General features: G+C 40.7%; 1 protein-coding gene across 2 annotated transcripts in view; it reads left to right on the top strand.

Annotated features, from left to right (window-relative positions):
- The window catches only part of cep85l (centrosomal protein 85, like), a 284,881-nt gene that overhangs the window by 49,281 nt on the left and 213,443 nt on the right, over positions 1-22,157 (top strand). For both annotated transcript variants that reach the window (XM_048531736.2, XM_059645374.1), the window contains exon 2: positions 10,424-10,585. In XM_048531736.2, the coding sequence (XP_048387693.1) occupies positions 10,424-10,585 (162 nt within the window). The remainder of the gene's footprint in view (positions 1-10,423; positions 10,586-22,157) is intronic.

The raw sequence follows: 22,157 nt of genomic DNA, 5'->3' as shown, positions 1-22,157 counted from the left end.
TGTTGATGATACTTTCCATCACTTTATTGATGATTGAGAGTAGGCTAACGGTGCAGTAATTGGGATGGATTTGTCCTGCTTTTTGAGTGCAAGGCATAGCTGGGCAATTTTCCACATTGTCAGGTAGATAAAACTCCATAAGAAAAGCTTGGCTTGGGAAGTGACAGATCCTGGAAGACACGTCTTCAGCACTATTGCTGGAATGTTAGCAGGGCCTATAGCTTCTGCAATATCCAGTGCCTACAATTGTTTTTTGATATCACATGGAGTGAATCGAATTGACTAAAGAATGGTATCTGTAATGCTGGGGACCACCTGGAGGAGGGTAAGTTTGATCATCCATTTGGCGCTTTCGGCTGAAGATTGCTGCAGATGGTTCAGCCTTATCTTTAGCACTTCCATCATTGAGGATGGGGATATATGTGGAATCTCTTCCTGCACCATTCATAATTGGATGTGGCAAGACTGTAGAGCTTATATCTGATACTTTGGTTGTGGGGCTGCCTAATTGTATTGATCAATTGATGCTTGCACTGGCTGGCGCACAAATAGTCCTGTTTCGTAGCCTCACTAGGTTGTCAGCTCATCTTCAGGTATGCCTGGTTCTACTCCTGGCATACCCTCCTGCATTCTTCATTGAACCGGGGTCGAACCCCTGGATTGATAGTAATGGTTAAAGGGAAATATGATCGGCCTTGAGATTGCACATTCTGTTTCTGCTGGCCCATGGTGCAGATGGATGCTCAGTCCTTAGTTGCTGGATCTTATCATAGTAACTTAGCTTCATGATAATGCCACACAACACAACAGAGGGTATACTCAATGTGAGGATGGAACTATATCCCCAAAAGGATTATTCAGTGATCACTCTTAATGATAGTGACATGCAGCAGGCAGGTTGGTGAGAAAGAAGTCAAATACGGTGGATATTGAAGTCACCTTTCTGAGTACATTCTGAGCCTCATTGCTTACTCTAAGTGGTGTTTGAACTGTCTTTTCTACTTTTGCCTCAATTTATATGTCCTAAATCTGATTTAAGCTCTTATATGCTTTCTCAATCTGCTTTGCATTTTCAGTTTATGCACGTGTATTCAAGTCTCTCTGTTCCTGCATTCCCTTTAGAATTGTACCTTTTACTTTATATCGTCTTTCCTCATTCTTCAAGCCAAAGTGAATCACTTCACACTTCTCTGCATTAAATTTCATTTTACGCTTCTCTGCTCATTCCATCAGCTCCTAAAAACCTATTACTATCCCTTTCACAGTTCATATTGTTTCCAATTGTTGCATTATCAACATACTTTGAAACTATGCCCAGTCACCAAAGTAAAATGAAGAACAGTGGATGCTGGGGTTTCTGGGTTTTCTCATTACAGATGCTGTCAGACTGGCTGAGTTTCTTCAGCACTTTATTTGTTCCAGTCACCATGACTAGGTAATGAATGCAAATCAAGAAAAGCAGTTGTCCTAATGCCAAACCCTCCTGTCATCTTCATTGCTACTGTTTCTTTGTCACTCAGACAACTTGTTACAATGCTGCAACTGTTCACTTTATTCTGTGGGTTTTGAATTTGCTGTTATGTATTTTGGAAGTCATGTACACCACATCACCCTGAAAATCCTCATCAATCCCAGCCTATCAGTTCAGCAAACATGTTAGTTAAATGTGATTTATTCTTGCACAAAATCATGCTGGCTTTCTCTAACTAATCCACACTTGTCTTTGTTTTATGCCTGAAAAGCACATTTCCCTGTCCTATAAGCTGCTGACTCTTTACACAATTATTTTATTTATCATATATATGAGGATGGAGGGAAAATACAGATAAGAACCTAACATTGTCAATACTTTTCACTGAGCAGAGGTAACATAGCGCCATTTTAATAGTCATTTATCAATGTCTGTAGAAATGCTTTATTCAAAAATCCTCTTGCTATTTCATACTGGTCGCAAAATATTTTTTAAGTGGTTTAGTCTGAATACAACAAGTTCCCTAGTAGATACAAAAGCTAAATGTGGAAGCCTTGCATCATGTGATGATTTACTCCCTTGTGAATCTTCTCAAACTGTCTCAGAACTAATGACAGACTTCTGGCAAAGCTTAAGTTGTGCTGCAGAGGCTGAGCTCCCATATAGATGTCAAGGTACTCTGATATCACTTTACACCTTCTCTCCTTACATTAATTGTGCAATTTATTGTAGTCTTTCCTACTTGGTTCAATTCTTATATTTTTCCAACTGCTTCTCTTTTCCTTAGCCAAGTGGAATGAAAGTTAGTTGCCACAGTTTTTAATCACAAATTTGAAGGATACAGTGGGCAAGCATTTGAAGTAAATAGAGTGGACTGCAATAGAACTAACTTGGGATAATTCCATTGTTTCAAAACAAAAGTCAACTAATCACATTAGAACATAAATTGAATTTGGAACTATTCCCAATACATAGGGTTATCAGAGTGCAGGTGGGCATGACAGGAGCAGCAAGAGACATACCTACAAATGAGATGTCAATCTGCTGAAGCTATCAAACAAGTCTACTTTCATGCCAAACAGAATAAGCAATAAGTGGTAGACAGAGCTATACGATCTTGGGGGCGGCATTGCATCCTCAAAGCGCCAGGCACCCGGGTTCAATTCCAGCCTTGGGCAACTATCTGTGCAGAGTTTGCATGTTCTCCCCGTGTCTGCGTGGGTTTCCTCCAGGTGCTCAGGTTTCCTCCCACTATCCAAAGATGTGCAGGCTAGGTGGATTGGCCATGCTAAATTGTCTGTAGTGTTCAGGGATGTGTGGGTTATAGGGGGATGGGTCTGGGTGGGATGCTTCAGGGGCGGCGTGGTCTTGTTGGGCCCAAGGGTCTGTTTCCACCCTGTAGAGAATCTAATCTCACAACCTCTGGATCAAGTTTAGACAATATCCAGACTTAGGAATGACATGTGGCAAGTATCGTCCGCACTACACAATTGCCAGGCAATGACCATCTCCAATAAGAGACAAATCTAACCACCTTCCCATGACATTGAATGGTGTTACCATCATTAAATACCCTAATATCAACGTTCTGGGGTTTATCATTGACCAGAAACAGAACTGAACTTGCCAAATAAACACAGTGGCTACAGGAGGAGGTCAGAGGCTATGAATATTATGATGGGTAACTCATCTTCTGACTCCCAAAGCCTTTTCATTGTCCACAAGGCACAAATAAAGAGTGTGATGGAATGCTCCCCACTTACTTAGATAGGTGCAGCTCCAATAACGCTGAAGAAACTCGACACGTTCCAGGACAAAGCAGCCCACTTGATTAGCACCACATCCACAAACGTTGACTCCCTCCACCATCAACACTCAGTAGCAGCATGTGTGCTATCTCCAAGATGACTGCAGAAATATGACAAAGATATTTAGACAGCATCTTCCAAACCTGCAACCACTATCATCTAGAAGGACAAAGCCGCAGATACACGGGAACACCATCAGCTGCAATTTCCCTTCCAAGTCACTCACGATCCTGACTTGGAAATATATCACCATCCCTTCACAGTTGCTGGTTCAAAATCCTAGAATTCCCTCCTTGGGTCAACGTACAGCATGTGGACCTCAGCAGTTCAACAAGGCAGCTCACCACCACCTCCTCAAAGTCAACTAGGGACGGGCAATAAATTCTAGCCAGCCAACAATGCCCATGATCCACCAGTGATCAAAGAAAACCCTTGGTCTGTCTGTCATTGTGAACAACAACCGCAGAACACCAATCCTCCTTTCCTCTCCAAAGTCCATAACTGAGTTATCACATCAAAATCTGTGGCCATTCTTCCCGGAACTCGATATTGACTCCCTGAAATTGCTTTCGGACCTTGGTATAATAACAACGTGTCAGAGTCACAGCATCCTGTGATAGTGATAAACAGTGACCTTTCACTTCCGTCCTGCATGGCCTGTGCAACCTTTGACCCAGTTGACAATCTCCTCTTCCTTTTGTTTTTATTTTCACACTGAGTGCTGTTTTTTTTGTGGAACCTGTGTTGTCGCTTTCGTTTGCTCCCTTTACCTGCAAACCTGACATTTCTTCTTCAACTGTGAATGCAGTGGCACTTGAACAACCATCTCTTGATTTTACTTGCACATTATACTTTGTCAGTGTGTCAATTGTAAACCTTTAACAAATTTGGCCAGTTTTGCTTCCTGTAAAATCAAAGGTTCAACAGTTGGAAGATATTTTAAAGAAGTGGTTTGCCTATTGCTGGTGGAAGAGAAGCCTTTTCCCTTACATTTTGGAACAACGTTTTCTTCATGTATTTTGTCACTTTAATTGTTTTCTGACCTGCTAACTCAATTGGGAAAGCTTTATAAAAGTAATCTGCTTTTCATTCATGTTTGTTTAAGTGTCACTGCATTCAGAGTTGATGAAATGTCAGGTTGCCGATTAAAGTCATTATGTGCAAATCCAAATTGTCTGTGAAACTGTATTTTTTAAACAAATTTATTTGCAGAAGAGGAGCAGTATTTGATTTCCTTTCGCAGAAATAGTCACGGAAGGGTGAAAACAGCTGCTTTAGTAAACAGGAATCAGTTTACTCTTAGTCATGTGATTTGATTGCTCATGCTCGTAAAGTGGAAATGTATTCCTGTGGCACACTTTTACTGCCTGGGCAGGAATCTAATATGCTAACATATGGGGAGATCCTACAGTTGATAAGTAGTCTACCTTACCTGACTTGTAAAAAGACACCCATCGGTGTCCTGTTTACTCAAATACATAGATCACCATTCCTCCAGTTTTTGAAAGATTCCAGTGGAAAAAGGCTGTGGAAGCAGTTTGAATGCAACTGCTCACACATTGACACAACTCCATTATTCTTTCTTACAATACAGGAGACCATTTGGGTTTTGTTGGCTTTCTGGGAGAGTGACTTAACCACTCACATACCCCAGACACTTTTTTTTTCCACAACCTGTACATTTTTTTCAATCAGATAATTATCTAATACCATTTTTAAATTGACTGAAACAGCCTTTGTCAATCTTTGTCGGGTAACACATTCCAGCTTCTAAACATTGCCGTATAAAAATAAATGCTTTTCCTCATATCATCTTTTGATTATATTGTTATTCAGCTTAAATCTGTGCCTGCTAGTTTTCAGCCCTTTTGCCAACGGAAATAGTTTCTCCCCAAGCTATTTCATCTCAACTCCTCATCATTTGCACACCTTGATCCAATTCCTTCTCAACCTTGTCTTCTCTGAGGAGAACAGTCTAGCTTCTCAAATCTACCTTTCACTGGAGTTCCTCATTCATGGAACCATTAGTATTTTCTGCAATCTCTCCTGTTACTTCCAAAAATGTGTTGCCTAGAACTGGGCACAGTGCTTCTTTTGAGGCTGAACAGTTTGCAATGGATCGTCGACAGAGATGCATGATCTCCATTCCGATTCAGTGCTGATCAAACATTTTGTTGACGAGATCCCAGAATCAGGCCCATCACTTGAAATTTGGCCCTGCACTGAGATGGAAAATTCCAGCCCTATGCCTCTTTCTCTCAATCTTAGGATTTGGCGTGCACAAAATATTTCTTTCAACTCGTTAATGGGAATGAAATAGTTGAGAAACTGACCAGATGGATTACAGTGCATACAAGGGTGTAATTGTTAAATCAACATGGAGAGTTGAAATAACACAATTGGTAGTATAGGCCAGGAATAATGAACGTATCCATTATTATTAATTCAGCTCAGAAAATTCTCCAAGTCGTTGGTTTCCTTATGTTATCACTTACAGTTCAAACAGAGGCATCAAAAGGATGCTAAAAAGGGATCAAGAGATATGTTATGCTGAACATCAGTTATCACGCTACAGAAAGGCAGGACAAAGACACACTTAGGATTTGCTTATGGAGTGATTTTTTTCCATTTCAACTGTGCTGTAATTTAAAAAAACAACACATTAGTAAAGCTGAAGTGTTGTCCTGGATTGCATCATGACCAGCTCTGACTGGGCTGATTATCTTGAGACAGCAGCAGCTTACCTACTTTCTCTTTCTTTGTTTGTAATGCTGTAGCATAAGGCCATGATTCACAGGAAAGTAGCCCATACAATATGGTATAAAAGTGTATTTGGAAAAATGTAGTGATATGGTCAAGTTATTTTCATAAAGTTAGCTCAAATAAATTGTCCACATTTTTGTATAATTAAGTTTTTATTACTCACAATATAAACATCTTTATCCACAACTTTCCATACCACAAACACAGCTTATTGATATAAGAAATGAAGCACCTAGAAAGAAGCTAAAATGTACATTTCATGAAAAGGACAGTCAATGAATCACCTTCAAATCATTCTTTCTTAGGAACAAAACAGAAGTTGCTGGAAAAACCTAATAGGCCCGTCAGCTGTGGGAAGAAAGCAGAGTTAATGTTTCCAGATTGATGACTCTTCATCAGAACTTTGGGTTCCATTGTTGAGTAGAAACCAGTTTACAAATTTTTGATAGGAAGTATATGATATTCATTTTAAATTTGGAATATAAAAGAGAAAGGTGACATCACTCATTTATTTTCCTTCATGATATCATGCTGAAAATTATCATTCTTAAATGAAAACTACATTACTGCCTGGCATTAAGGGGTAGTTCTTTGTGGTTCCAGAATAACATTCATGCGTTGAAAGCCTGACAGTAATTCACTTTGTCGACTCCTGTAGAACTGCCTTCAGATTACTTATGTTGGCATTTATTTTTTGATTGTGGGGGTGTGGGCAGGGTGGAAGGGTGGTTGGTGGTGAAGGGTTTAATAGCTCTACCAGTTCCAGTGGTACTAGATCTTGTAGGCTATGTTGGGTTTTCAGGGATCATGCGTGGAGGCACAGAGGTGGGGTGTCATTGGTTTGGGTTGGGGAAGAGTCACTTGGAAACAAAGAACAAGGAAGGTGACAGCATTGGAATAGACCCTTTGGCCCACCGAGACTGCACAAACACATGATGCCTTTCTAAATTAGAAACGTTTTGCCTCCACACAGTTCATATCCCACTATTTCCTGTCTATTCATGTATCTGTTAAGAAGCCTCTTAAACACTGCTACTGTATCTTCCTGCACCTCTTCCTCTGGCAGCATGTTCCAGGCACTTTTCACCCTCTGTGTAACAGACTTGTCTGTCACATGTCCTTTAAACTTACCGTCTTCTCCCTTAAACCTGTGTCCTGTGGTAATTGATATTTCTACTCTGGGGGAAAAAGACTGAGTATCCATTCCATCCATGCCTGTCAATTTTGTCAACTTCTATCGGACAGCCCTTGATCCATCGACTTTCACGTGAAAACAAACCAAGTTTGTTCAACCTCTCCTTATAACTAATACCCTAACATCCTGGTAAACTGTTTCTGTGCACTCTCCCAAGTCGTCTCCTTGTGGTGTGGTGACCAGAACTGTACATAATATGCCAAATGTAGCCTCAGTAAAATTCTATACAGCTGCAACATGACTTGCAAATTTTCATACTCTATGCTCCAGCCGAAAAAGGCAAGCATGCTATAGGCCTTCACAAACATCTTATCCACTTGTGTTGCCACTTTCAGAGAACTGTGGACTTGTATGCTTGGATCACTGCATGTTGATGCTGCGACGAGTTCTGCCATTTGCTGTATACTTTCTCCTGCATTAGATTTTCCAAAATGCATCACTTTTTTTATTTGCTCATATTAAACTTCATCTGCACTTACTCCACCAAGTCTCCAGCCTACCTGTAGCCTGCTGTATCATCTGGCAATCATTCTCACTATCCACAGCTTCTCCAGTTTCTGTGTCCTCTGTAAACTTACTCATCAGGCCACCTACATTTTCTTCCAAATCGTTTATGTATATTATAAACAACAGGGATCCCAGACTGATCTCTGCAGAAAACCACTGGTCACAGATCTCCAGTCGGAAAAGCACCCTCCACTGCTATTTGTCTATCTCCTGTGACTAAGCCAGTTCTGTATCTATCTCACCAGCTCACTTTTGATCCATATGACTTCATCTTTTGTATCAGCCTGCCAGTAGAGACCTTTTGAAAGGCCTTGCTAAAGTCAAGATAGACAACATCTACCAGACTGCCCTCATCAATCATCTTTTTGACTTCCTCAAAAATCTCAATTAAGTTTGTGAGACATGCCCTTCTCTGCGCAGAGCCATGATAATAAAATGTGAGGCTGGATGAACACAGCAGGCCCAGCAGCATCTCAGGAGCACAAAAGCTGACATTTCAAGCCTAGACCCTTCATCAGAGAGACCCTGCACAGAGCCATGCTACTTATTGAGAATAATTTTTCCAAAATATATTTTTACAAGTGTGAGTAGATCATGTCCCTCAGAACCTTCTCCAATAATGACCCTACCACTGACATAAGACTTACTGGCCTGCAATTTCCCAGATTATCTCTGTTGCCCTTCTTAACCAAAGGAACAACATTGGCTATTCTTCAGTCATCTGGGTCCTCGTCTGTGACTGGAGGATACAATGATTTCGTACGAGCAATTTCCTCATCTGCTTCTCTTCTCATTCTAGGAGAGATAGCAGCAGTCCTGGAGACTTGTTGATCTAAATGCTTTTTAAAGCACTCAACATCTCCTTTTTGAACTGATATGCCCCCAAATATCAACATACCCATCGTGGCACTCACCGTCCACAATGCCCTTCTCCTTTGTGAATACTGATGCAAACTATTCACTCACTTCCTTTGGCTATAAATTCTCTCCATTGTCCTTGTGTGAAACTATCCTTTACTTAGGTACCCTCTTTCTCCTTAAATGTATATAAAACGCCTTGGAATTTTCCTTAATCCAGTTTGCCAAAGACATTTCGTGGCCCCTTTTTAGCCCCCTTAATTCCTCATTTGTGTTCTTTTCTGCTTCCTTTAGTATTCTTCAAGGGCTGTGTTTATCTTCACTTTCCTAAACCTTATGTATGCCTCTTTTTTTTAAACTTTTCAATTAAGCTCTCAATTTCTCTTGTCATCCAAGGTTCCCAAATCTTGCCATTCTTATCCTTTATTTTCACAGGAGCATGCTGGTCCTGAACACTAACTGGCTACTATAAAGATTGCCACATGCCAGATATAGATCTACTCTCAAAGAGCTGCCTATAGTCTTCATTCCCCATTCTTGACTTTTTATTTGTGGTAGTTAGCCTTCCCCTGTTCAGTGCTTTCACCCAAGGACTACTTTTATCCTTATTTGTAAGTAGCTTAAAACATACAGAATTGTCGTCACTGTTTCCAAAATGTTCCTCCACTGAAATTACAATCACCTGGGAGGGCTCATTCCCAATACCAGGTCTATTTTGGTCCCTTCCCTCACTGGACTGTTTTCATACTGTTTCAAAAAACAGTCCTGGACACACTTAACAAATTCTCCCCCCTCTAAGCCTGTGGCACTAAGGAAGCCCAAGCCCATATCGAGGAAGTTAAAATTTCCTGCTACAACAACCCTAATATTTTCACAATTTTTTTGTAATCTGTTCAATTTATCTGTTCCTCTATTACCTGCTGGCGTTGGTTCGGCCACTTTTGGAATATTGCATGCAATTCTGGTCTCCCTGTGAGAGGAAAGATGTTGTTAAACTTGAAAAGACTCAAAAGATTCGCTTCAATGTTGCCAGGGTTTGAGCTACAGGGAGATGCTGTATAGGCTGAAACTGTTTTCTCTGGAGCACTGGAGGCTGAGGGGTGACCTTGTAGAGGTTTATACAAGTATGAGGCACATAGGTAGGATAAATAGAAACTACCTTTTTCCCAGGATGGGGGACTCCAAAATGAGAGGGCGTAGATTTACGTGAGAAGGGAAAGGTTTGAAAGGGACCTAAAGGGGCAACTGTTTCATGCAGAGGGTGGGGCATGTATGGAATGAGCTGCCAGAGGAAGTACTGGAGGCCGGTAGAATGACAAGTTTTAAAAGACATCTGGATGGTTATATGAATAGGAAGCATTTAGAGGGATATGGGCCAAATGCTGTCAAATGAGTCCAGACTTAATTAGAATATCTGGTTGGCATGGACAAGTTTCTGTGCTGTACATCTTTATGATTCTGTGACTCCAAGTGCCTGTGAATGAGTCTTTTCAAAGTTGGGAGGTAAGCTGTTGATTTTGCTGTTGATCTATCTACTCCCCTGTGGGGAAGCTGGCATCATTATTAACCTGCAGGATGGCAGCAGTCCCAATGTTTAAATGTAATAACCTGGTTCAAATTTTCATATCGACTAGAAACTGAAGTAAAATTGTGGGGAAATTTTGGGAAGAATTGGACATGAACTTTTAAAAATACCAAAAGATCTGCATTAGAAGTATTTGGGAATTATTTGTTTTAATGACATATATTTCTTTATGTAAACTGTTTACACGATAAGGTCTGTCAGCGCTTTAACATATGGTTGGATTTATCACTGTGCAGGCCCTGATGTCCCACCTACAAGATGGGTTCTAGGCTGTGAAGCCGTTTGGCGGGCCCCTACACTCCTGACTAGTGTCCGAAATAACACCAGCAGAAGATTCAGCGCTACCTCTGATAGTGGAGACACTGGAATAGGCACTTCAAGTTCAGACAGCATAGAAGGTGGGGTGAAATTCTGAACTAGCTGAGCGGTGAATTGCTTATTTAATATGTATTGATGTTTCTGGAGAGAATAGATAATTATACAGCTGTTGGTAGCATATCTTGGCAAATTACCCTCGCTGTCTATGGCCAGTAAGTAAAAAGTAGCATGTGAATCTGGAAATGTTATATTTCTGAAAAAAAGCAATTGTGGACACTGACATGGTTGGTTTTGATTATAAATTAATCTAACTTTATGTAATTTGAGTTCCTGTAACTCTTGCTTTAGTATGTTATAGTAAAGGATTCACATGCTTAAAAAAAATTGTCTTTCAGTTGAGTATCACTTGTAACTGGGTTCAAATATTCCACTTTGGCCTGATGATGTAATATAGCCATTTACACAGTACAAGATGCCCGTTCACAGCCAACACTGGAGGCGTTGGATTTCTTTTGCCCCTCATAAAGTAACATTGGTTCAAGCTTCTGGCTATATTGATATGAATTTTTTGTCCTTCTTGTTCTGGAGTGGTATATCATGTGCTCTGCCCATCTACTCATGAGCCATGTGTTTTTTGATCGTTTTTTATACATAAACAATTGTGTTCATAACACAGGTGTCATTTGGGAACTGTACATGGTTTGCATAGGAGGTATAGGTCAATTTTATTTACAACTGTTATGATTGGATGGATGACCCAATCCTATGTATAGATAGGTGGGACAGAATTTACCTTTCCTGGAGGTGTTGAGAAATTTAGTGAAAGTTGAAATAATTGCACAAGTTAGACGTTGAAAGATACTTGCCCCTTTCTTGCTGCTTCAGCAATTAAGGGATGACAGTGATGTTTCTTTCGGGACTTTCTGGATTCACCAATAATCCAGGCCCTTTATCGTCACTGAATATCTGCTTAAGAGCCCCAGCTCACCACAGATCCAATTCCTTGCCTCTCAGGCAGAGAAGAAACATTATTGACTCTCAACAGGGAAGCCAGAGTAATCTGCCTACCAGTTTGTATGGAGGGGATGGTAATGGAATTCGTCTCCATTTTCCCTAATCTGGGAGCAATTACAGTTGCAGATTGGGGAGTGGGGCAAGAGGGTGGCCTGTGTAAACCGCAAACGCTCCTGAATACCTTCTCTCTCACACTGCCTTCCCACAAGACATAAAAGAGAACCAGTTGCTTTCTCACCATTGAATCTACTTAGCGCCAGGCCTTAGCTGACCATGTTTAGAAACCAAAAGCTGACAGCCTCAGAAATGACCTACAGCTTCTAGCAAGGTGGGGTTCCGATGGCAGAAGACATCCAAAGGATTGCAGGTGCTCTAAATCAGAAACAATAACACAAATTTCTGGGAAAACTCAGCAGGTCTGGCAGCATCTGTGGAGAGAAAGCAGAACATTCTGAAGAAGGACTGAAACATTAACTCTGTTTTCTCTGCATGGATGCTGCTAGACTTGCTGAATTTTCCTAACGTTTCCTTGTTTTTGTTTGGGATTCCACTGGTGATGCCTGATGGACTGACAAGCTTTTTGGACAGATCTTAACGAGCTGATTGGCTTATCATCCAGAACACTTTCTTGATCAAAAGATGATGGCACCATTGAATACGTTTACAGACACACACACACATGCACACATAGACGTACAAGATTATGCTTTCCTTCAATATAAGTTTCTGTACCACTACAAACTTGTAGTTCATTCAGTTTCCAGCATGCAACATGAAGAAGATAATTAAGACTTCAAAACAGCCTTTATAAAATACTTAATTACATATCTTGTATGCCTCAGTATTTCACAAAGAAGCACAATATTTAGAACTAGAGTAGCTGCTCTTATGTAATTCAGAAATTCATAAGTGAGTGATTACACAATGTGTAATGTAGCTAATTAGTAAGGAAATTAAAGATGAAAATAATGTTTTGAATGACTAACAAAGAAAGCATTTGATAGAGACATCTCTGATTTTTTTAATATCCATTTTAGGACGCCTACAATGTGGGGATTTAAATGTTTTGTACTGAGTACTCAATGACAACCAATTCTTGAATATAGCAAGTGGATTTATGATACGATTTACAATTTAGGACATATTATCCTGGAGTGTCAAAGCTGAATAAAGTGTCAACATGATCTTTGTGTCATGCTGTTCTGTCATCTGTCCAATCATTTTCAAAGTTAAGGGACAGCATTGGACCTTTCCCCGCTGTACTCGATACGTAATCCCAAATGGACATTATCTGCACCTATGTTGTGTAAATTCGGTACTCAGTAAGGACAGCCTAAGGTTAATTCCATAGCAAATGAGGGCCCCATATCATTGATGTCCAATGTGATTAGGTAGTGTTTGACGTTTGTATGCATAATTACTTTCATTCTCGCATTCATTCAAACATTTGTCAGCCTTTCCCATCTGATCACTCTATTGAACGTAGTGTAATCCATTAAATTATAACGTATTGAACTCTGAGGAAAAACTGCTTTCGTGGATCAAGTGGCAAGCACAACAGATCAGAACATCATAAACATAACTTAAACAAAAACTTCAATAGCTGAATAAACTCAGCAGGTCTGGCAGCAAATGTGGAGAGAAAGCAGAACATTCTGAAGAAGGGTCATTGGATCAGCAATGTTAACACTGCTTTCTCTTCAGAGATGCTGCCGCCAGACCTACTGAGATTTCATGGCCTGTTTTTGTTCAGGATTCCACTGGTGATGCCTGATGGACCAAGGAGCTCATTGGACAGGCTTGCAATGTGACACATGCGCACACGCACAACGTTGATGCTGCACTATATCTGTATGTGTTTCAGACATCCAGCATTTACACTTCATTGGTTTTTGATAAACATAATCTGTCTGGTACAAAAGGCCACTGCATTCTGACAGTCATGGTTAAAATAGTGTCAACTCATTGCACCATTATCTTTGATATCTCGAACAGCTGAAGCAACAATCTATTGTCATGGTTTATACAGTTAGTGTTCTTTAGGAAAACTGATGAGTAAGTTTAAACTTGAGAAAGTTGTAAATGCACAAAGTTTAATTTGGAACTCAAAACTGCAATTGAGTTTACTTGTTGGGAAAAGGATTGAATACGCTGTGAACTGCAAGATTGATACAAGTTTGCATATGCTTAATTTAAACTGTAATTGGAGTACATGATCAAACATATTTTCACTTTTGTGTCTTCTGATGTTCTTTATCAGCAAGACAAATGCCGGACACATGAGTGTGGGTAACCTGCTAATAGTGTTGATTAATTTGATGCTGTACTGCATAGACACACAGCGCCAGAGCTTACTGTGCTGCCATACATTGCTAGCATGCTATTATATAGTGGTTTCTTTGACTCCAGTGAGACTGCACGAACGTTAAGCATATTGCTAAAAATAGTATAGTGCATCCAAGCATATTTCTTCTCAGAATTAAATTGCCTTTGTAACTAAGTAACCTCTGTATTTTCCCTTCTTCATACTTAGAGTGGCATCAAAATCCTTGATTCAGTGGAGTGATTTCATTTACTTTGCAAATAAAATTAGTTTTTTGGAAGTTCAATGATGAAGTATCTACCCATTAATTAAGTAGAAGAAAATAACTTGCATGTATCTAGTAATTTTCACATTCTTAGGATGCACCAATCCACTTTAAGATACTGAGTCAGATTTGTTCTGGAAAAATGTAGAGGCATCTGAGTGACACATTATTGCTCAGTGAGGTCTAGATTATGATGCAGCTTGTAGCATCTTAACCCAGTACTGGTAACAGTGTTGCTACTCTTGTTTCTTCAGGACTCCTACTTAATTCTGAACCCACTTCATAATTTTGACAATGAAACCAGTCATAATCTGAATTCTGGTTTATATTGCCTTTAATTTCCAAAGTGCAACAAATGGGAAAATTCACACTTATCCCGGTGATGGTGACAAAACAGGACAGTAAAGAAGATTTTACAGACTCAGAACAGTGTGATGGAGTCGCATGTAGTGCGACATGAACCCAAGATCATGGGTGAGGCTGTCTTAATGGATATGAAACTTAGCTAACAGTTTCTGCCCCATGATTCTGCGTTGTTATGTATCTCGGTGCCTGCCTTGGAGGATGCTTACCCAAAGATGAGAGGCTGATGCCCTTGGCCACTAAAGTGTTCCCTAAATGGAAGGGAACATCCCTATCTGGCAATAGTCTGTGTCCATTCGTCTGTTATAGTGTCTGCATAGTCTCGCCAATATATCATGCCTTGGGGCATCCTTGCTTATGAGATTGACAACGTTGGCCAAGTCACATGAGTATCTGACATGTATGTGGTGGGTTGTGTTCCCATACGTGATGGAAGTGTCCATGTTGAAGATCTGACACGGCTTGCAGAGGTTGCCTTGGCAGCATTGTATTGTGTTGTGATCAGAGATAAAGGGAACTGCAGATGCTGGAGAATCCAAGATAACAAAGTGTGAAGCTGGATGAACACAGCAGGCCAAGCAGCATCTCAGGAGCACAAAAGCTGATGTTTCGGGCCCAGATCCTTCATCGGAGAGGGTTCTGAAATAAATATGTAGTGCTGTGGTCAATGTTGTCCTGAAGGCTGGGTAGTTTGCGTGAACAATGGTCTGTTTAAGTTTTGGCAATTGTTTGAAGGTGAGCAGTGGAGGTATAGGGATGATCTTTGTAAGGCGCTCGTCATCATTGATGATATGTTGAACACTGTGAAGAACGTGGCATAGTCTCTCTGCTCCAGCGAAGTACTGGATGACGAAGGGTACTCTATCGGTTGTATCCTCTTCTGAAGAGGTTGTTGTAGCTAAAAGGATGTGACACATTGGAACTAGCGATTGATGAGTTGAGCATCATATCCCATTCTTATGTGGGTGTTTTTCAAAATCTTTAAGTGTCTGTTGTGTTCCTTCTCATCTGAGAAAATCCTGTGTATACACAGGGCTTGTCCGTAAGGGACAACTCAGTCAGCAAAGTACAAGTGGATGTTTAGATTGCCAGCAGCTGCTCTAATAAACATTCACTGGACTCTGTGTTTCTCTCTGCAGATCTTATCGGAACAGCTGAGTTTCTCCAGCACTTGCTGTTTTGTTTCAGATTTCTAGCATCATCATCAGTTTTTTAATATTATGGATAATTACATTGTGCCTTTAATGGAATAAAATATCCCAAGGCACTGCACAGGAGTGTAATAAAACAAAGGGGTCATATAAGAGGATGTTATGCATGAAGAAATAAGTTTTGTCAGGAATATATGCTTTAGGGAGTTTGTTAAAGGAGGAAATTGAAGTGGAAAGGTGGAACAAGGATATTCTAGAGCTTGAGGCCTAGATACGAGGCAGAGCCATCAATGGGCATTACAATTTGAAATCCACAAAGCCAGATTTATAAGGGTGCACGTAGGTCAGAGGGTTCAGATTCAGAGGTCTGTTACACCATAGATAGAGGCCGTTCAGACTGTTTATAACTGCATCATTTTCTGAATAGCCAATTCACGTAGTACCTTTCCCCTGTCTTCCTCCTTCTGTGGTAATAATCTAATTCCCTCTTTAAATGTCTCAATTGAAGCTTCCTCCACCACGTCCCCATGTAGTGTGTTCCAGATCTTAACCACACACTGCATGAGAAAGGCCATACCTGAAAACTGTTTGGTCCATCTAAAATTACACTAGGGAAGCAAACTACAATGTGCAAGTAGTATTTGTCTGAAAGGATGCTATCCAAAATGATATGCCTGTGATGCAATTGAGCAAATCATGCATAAATTTCACTGCTAGGTATATTAGTCATTTGTCACAATTGGTTGAACCAATTAATTTTTTTTTGTTGTTTATTTCTTCATGGGATGTGAAGGTCATTAGCTAGGCCAGCATTTATTGCCTATCCATGATTGTGTTGGAGATGGTTGCGAGCTGCCTTCTTGAACTGCTTTAGTCCTTTTAGATGTAGGGACATCTCACAGCGCCCTTTGAAAAGGAGTTTCAGCATGTTGACCCAGAGATAGTGAAGAATTAGTAATGTAGTTCCAAGTCAGGATGGTGTGTAGCTTGGAGGGGAACCTGAAGTAGTGATATGATCTTGCATTTACTGCCCTTGTCCTTCCAGATGGTAGAGATCACATGATTGGAAGGTGCAGTTGAAGGATCTGTGGTGAGTGACAACAATACATCTTGTAAATTGCATACACGGCTGCCACAGTGTATCATCATTGAAGGAAGTGAATGTTGAAGGCAATATATGGGATGTCAATCAAATGAGCTGCTTTGGCTTGAATGATAACAAGGTTTTGAATGTTGTTGAAACTGTGCTTATCCAGGCAAGTGGAGAGTATTCCATTATACCCCTGACTTGTGCCTTGTAGATAGTGGACAGGCTTTGGGAAGATTGGAGGTGAGTTAATTGAGTTGAACTGCGCTTGTGTCTGCAGTATTTATATGGCAAGTCCAGGTTAGTTTCTGGTCGATGGTTACTAGAATGTTGTTATCAGAAATGGCAATTCCATTGAACATCAGTTATTTGTAACCAGCAGAAGTGCAGACTTCGCTTAATCGTTCTGCACTTGCAAAACCCTGAACAAAATAGCTACTGTTTGATGTGATTTCATGACTGGGCAATTCTGAATGTGCTAATCACTACCAGTTTAAGGTGATCAGTTGTAGATGGCTCATTTATGCTAGTTAGAAGTGATGTAAATTCATATGCTGGACTTGTTCTCGACAAACAAAGAAATATGTTACAGCCCTCGCAAATTTTTGCTACCCTGAGTTTGGAAAGATTATAGTTCCCTTTTACTTTCTTCATTGCAATGCTTTGGCCAAAGGAAGTTTGATTTGCCAATGAATCAGCACATTTTTTCTCCTAAATGCAAACTGTTATAATTGTATGAAATTTGACATTGTTCTGTTTGATGAATGAATGATGGGGAAAAAGTGGGATCATGACTCTCTTTTCAACAGTGTGAAGATGTTTCTCGTAATGTTTCTATTGCCTCTTTGGCTAATTACTTTCAATCTGTGCCCACTTGATCGCAATCCATTTGCCATTTTTTCCTTACCTACTCTGTCCAGATCTTCCTTCAAAGGCAACTAATTTAGTTAGTGTTTTTTTGTAGGCTTTCGCCTTTAATATTCCTATTTTTCAAGCAATTAGCTATTTATGACAGATGCCAATTTTCTTTCCCTTGTCGCTCTGTTGACTCTTGGTCAGATAATATGGGTTTAGGCCCTTTTCCAGAAATTTGAGTGCACAATTTACCTGATATTTTAGTGTAGCACTGAGAGTATAATATACTGTTAGAACAAAATGTTGAATTGAGATACTACCTGTCCTTTCGGGTGAATTTAAAAGTTCCCCTGGTGTTTGATTAGGGCAGGGAAGTTGTTTTAGCTAATATTTAACTTCCAACAACTTGCAAAGATGTATTATTTTTCATCTGTTTGGACCTGCCCTGCATGCAAGCTTGCTTTATATCTGTGCCAATATTGCATCTGTAAACAATTTCAGAATAGTTTTTGGCTAAAAGGATGTTGGTTCACCCTGAAGGTGTGAAGTTTGATTCATGGAAGCAAAGTACTTTCTTGTCAATGTATGGAATTTATAGATATCACTCAGTGGTTGTAGTCCAGCAAGCTACAAGGTGAAGGATAGAACTGAAGCGAATTGTTACATACTTTTATTTACAGAGATGCACTTTACAAATATGCACTTGTAAACCTAACTACCTCAGTTTAATCTGCTCCTAAATAAATGTGGGTGACCAAATGCCCATCCTCTCAATATATTACTAAGCATTCAAATAAAATGGTTAGAATGTTGCCACAAACTATCGCATGCATGTTTTTGTCTACTGTCTCTGTATATTTGTTTTGTGATGTTTTACATGAGTGCACATTGATACTGTCTTGCAACAAGCAAAAACAGGTCACCGGCTGTGTACTTTATCATAACGTTTTGTCAGCAAACCCTGAACGTCTTGAAGACCTGATTAGGAAACCCTTTGATTTTCCCAATTCCCGGCAGGGGGTGGGGGGGGCGGAGGTGTGGGAAACAACTCACCTTCTCATATCCTTTCATAACTGTAACTCTTCATCCTTGACAAGAATGTTTCAGAACAGTGCAACACTTCTTTCCATTTTTTTTTACAGTACTAAGTCCAAACTGCAGGCTATAGTTCACATTGAAGCTAGAAGACTCATGTTTTGCTCCACGATTTTGATTGCTTTTTATCTGAATACAATACCAATGGTTCAATTTGACTTTGTTATGGCCTTACCTATCTTTGCAGCTTCAAGTTGCCTTAATAGTTCTCAACCAGATCCCTCTGCTTCGTTATTCATTTTAAACTCATATCTTTTAAGTTGCACTTTTCTCTGGTCTTGGGTTCAAACTGAATTTACGTTTTTCTGCATGTCTTAAGCAATTATGCAAAAATACGTTGGTGCTTCTGATACTTTTTGTACAAATGTTCATTTTTCAATTCAAAGTCATCATCAATTTTTGACAAACCTGCCTCAATTCCTCCCTCACCCCTATCCCAGGCCCCAAGATGACTTTCCATATTAAGCAGAGGTTCACCTGCACATCTGCCAATGTGGTATACTGTATCCATTGTACCCAGTGTGGCTTCCTCTACATTGGGGAAACCAAGCGGAGGCTTGGGGACTGCTTTGCAGAACACCTCCGCTCGGTTCGCAATAAACAACTGCACCTCCCAGTCACAAACCATTTCCACTCCCCCCCCCATTCTTTAGATGACATGTCCATCATGGGCCTCCTGCAGTGCCACAATGATGCCACCCGAAGGTTGCAGGAACAGCAACTCACTCTGCTTGGGAACCCTGCAGCCCAATGGTATCAATGTGGACTTCACCAGCTTCAAAATCTCCCCTCCACCCACCGCATCCCAAAACCAGCCCAGTTTGTCCCCTCCCCCCACTGCACCACACAACCAGCCCAGCTCTTCCCCTCCACCCACTGCATCCCAAAACCAGTCCAACCTGTCTCTGCTTCCCTAACCTGTTCTTCGTCTCACCCATCCCTTCCTCCCACCCCAAGCCGCACCTCCATCTCCTACCTACTAACCTCATCCCACCTCCTTGACCTGTCCGTCTTCCCTGGACTGACCTATCCCCTCCCTACCTCCCCACCTATACTCTCTCCACCTATCTTCTTTTCTCTCCATCTTCAGTCCGCCTCCGCCTCTCTTCCTATTTATTCCAGAACCCTCACCCCATCCCCGTCTCTGAAGGGTCTAGGCCCGAAATGTCAGCTTTTGTGCTCCTGAGATGCTGCTTGGCCTGCTGTGTTCATCCAGCCTCACATTTTATTATCTTCAATTCCATGTTCATGACTTTTTAATTATAAACAAAAGTTGTATCACACAGAGCACCATTCATCACATCTTGCAAGTCTGAGAAGTGTACTTTTCCTCCCCTGCCTTTGCCTCGTACCACGTGAGACATGGGATCAGGTTCCATGATCCTATGAAGACATCCACATCTACCTGCACACTATCTCTTTCAATCCCTCCACAGAGTTCCTCTGCACTGTCAGTTTATTTGGTTGACATCAAGTTCTGGGCGTGTTACACCTGCCTCTTGTTAAGCCTGTGGATGATTGGCACCATCTTCATGCCCATCTGAGATTTAAACTTGTTGTTAACAAGGCATGAATGACACCTTCAATGTCAGAGATTCTCAGTTGGAGATCTGTGTGTTTCTAGAAGTCTGTCACGTGGTTTAATAGGGTCCAATAATTATTTAGGTTTTGTTTGAATTATTTCAATAACTTGTCATTGCTTTATTTTCAGAGGTATTACTTATGCTGCTTGGCTTTCTGAACTAATTATCTTACATGGAGCACTTGGGCATCTAAGGGATTGTTAAGATTGCTAACTCTCTCCTGGTTTTAAGTTCTGAAACTCTGTCAAAGTTTTGAGACAGACTTGACTGGGTATCTTCGGAAAAGAGGTGCAGAGGTAGACTGTTGCCCAGCTGATTGAAGGATATGGTGTTGCAGGTCAAGCTTAAACCCTTGCCCTTCATCATCCGGTTGAAGCTGTGAAACAGATTTTGATAAATTTGATAAATTCCTGAATGTGTCAGAGCAAGGCAGAGGGAATCACCCAGCAGCTTTCACTGACATGTATAATTTTTGTTATATCTTTTTATCAACACATTTTTAAAAATTATAGTCACTGGCTTATTGCCCATGAAATAATGTGCCCATCAGTATGTTCAATGTGTTAATTAGTTCCCCAGATTTAAATAGAATTTCCAAATCTGGCATATTGATTTTGTAGCAATGGCTTGATAAATGTTGGAGTGTAATCTCCCTTTGCTTACTTTTCCAATGTAAGAATACCTTTCACCTGAAAAAATGGCATCACGTTTCTGCGAGTGCTGTAAAGAGTGTAATTTCATACTTTCTGGCGGATATCCCAGCTTCTTCTTCTTGGGCAATCCTTTAGCATCAACGATGATTTTCTTCCACTCCTAAGTCCTGAGTCTCAATGTTGAATCCATTCACTCTGCCACAAGAACAGTCAGTGATGTTTGAAGAGGTGGGCTGCTCAGGTTTTAACCTTATGGATTTCCAGGTTAATTAAGCAACCGTTGGAAAAAGTAAAGCAATAATTTTGGGTCTTAGAGGTGTGAACTGCCTTCTCAAATGGCCAATCCTATTTTTGCATCATTACGTTTAGTTCACAAGTATTAAGGTTGAACATTGAGATTCGTAATTGATTCATTTGAACTTCCTCCAAATTTTCAGAAGTCAAAGGCAGAATTCCAATTTATGATTGGTGAGACTCTTGTGAAGAATGGAGGTTTAAATACTTACTAATTTGGGAAACAAGATTTCATAGTCGTATAGAAGCCGTTAAACGTTTTAAATTTGGAAATTTCTAATGCACCTAATATGGTCATTTTATCTTAAGAGTAGTCAAGTTACTTTTATGGAAACAAATTAGTTTATGAAAGAGATAGTAGGAACTGCCCATGCTGGAGAATCTGAGATAACACGGTGTGAAGCTGGATGAACACAGCAGGCCAAGCAGCATCAGCAGAGCAGGAAAGCTTGACATTTTGGGTCGAGATCCTTCTTCAGAAATGGGGGAGGGGAAGGGGATTCTGAAATAAATAGGAAGACAGGGGGAGGTGGATAGAAGATGGATAAACGAGAAGATAGGGTGAGATGAGACAGACTGGTCAAAGAGGTGGGGTTAGAGCCAGTGAAGGTGAATGTAGGTGGGGAGTTAGGAGGGAATAGGACATTCCAGAGAAGACAGACAGGTCAGGGGGCAGGGTGAGGTTAGTGGGTAGGGGATGGGGGTGGGGCTTGAGGTGGGAGGAATGGTTAGGGAGGCGGGTTCTAGCTGGTCTGGTTTTAGCGTGCGGTAGGGGGCGGCGAGATTTTGAAGCTTGTGAAATCCACATTGATACCCTTGGGCTGCAGAGTTCCCAAGTGAAATATGAGATGTTGTTCCTGCATCTTTCAGGTGGCATCATTGTGGCACTGCAGGAGGTCCACGATGGACATGTCATCCGAGGGAGTTGGGAGTTGGGTGGGGATGGGGAATTGAAATGGTTTGTGACTG

The sequence above is a fragment of the Stegostoma tigrinum genome, chromosome 4, assembly GCF_030684315.1.
Source record: "Stegostoma tigrinum isolate sSteTig4 chromosome 4, sSteTig4.hap1, whole genome shotgun sequence".
NCBI lineage: Eukaryota > Metazoa > Chordata > Chondrichthyes > Orectolobiformes > Stegostomatidae > Stegostoma > Stegostoma tigrinum.
Note: the sequence above shows the minus strand (reverse complement) of the source record. Positions and strands in the feature narration are given on the sequence as shown.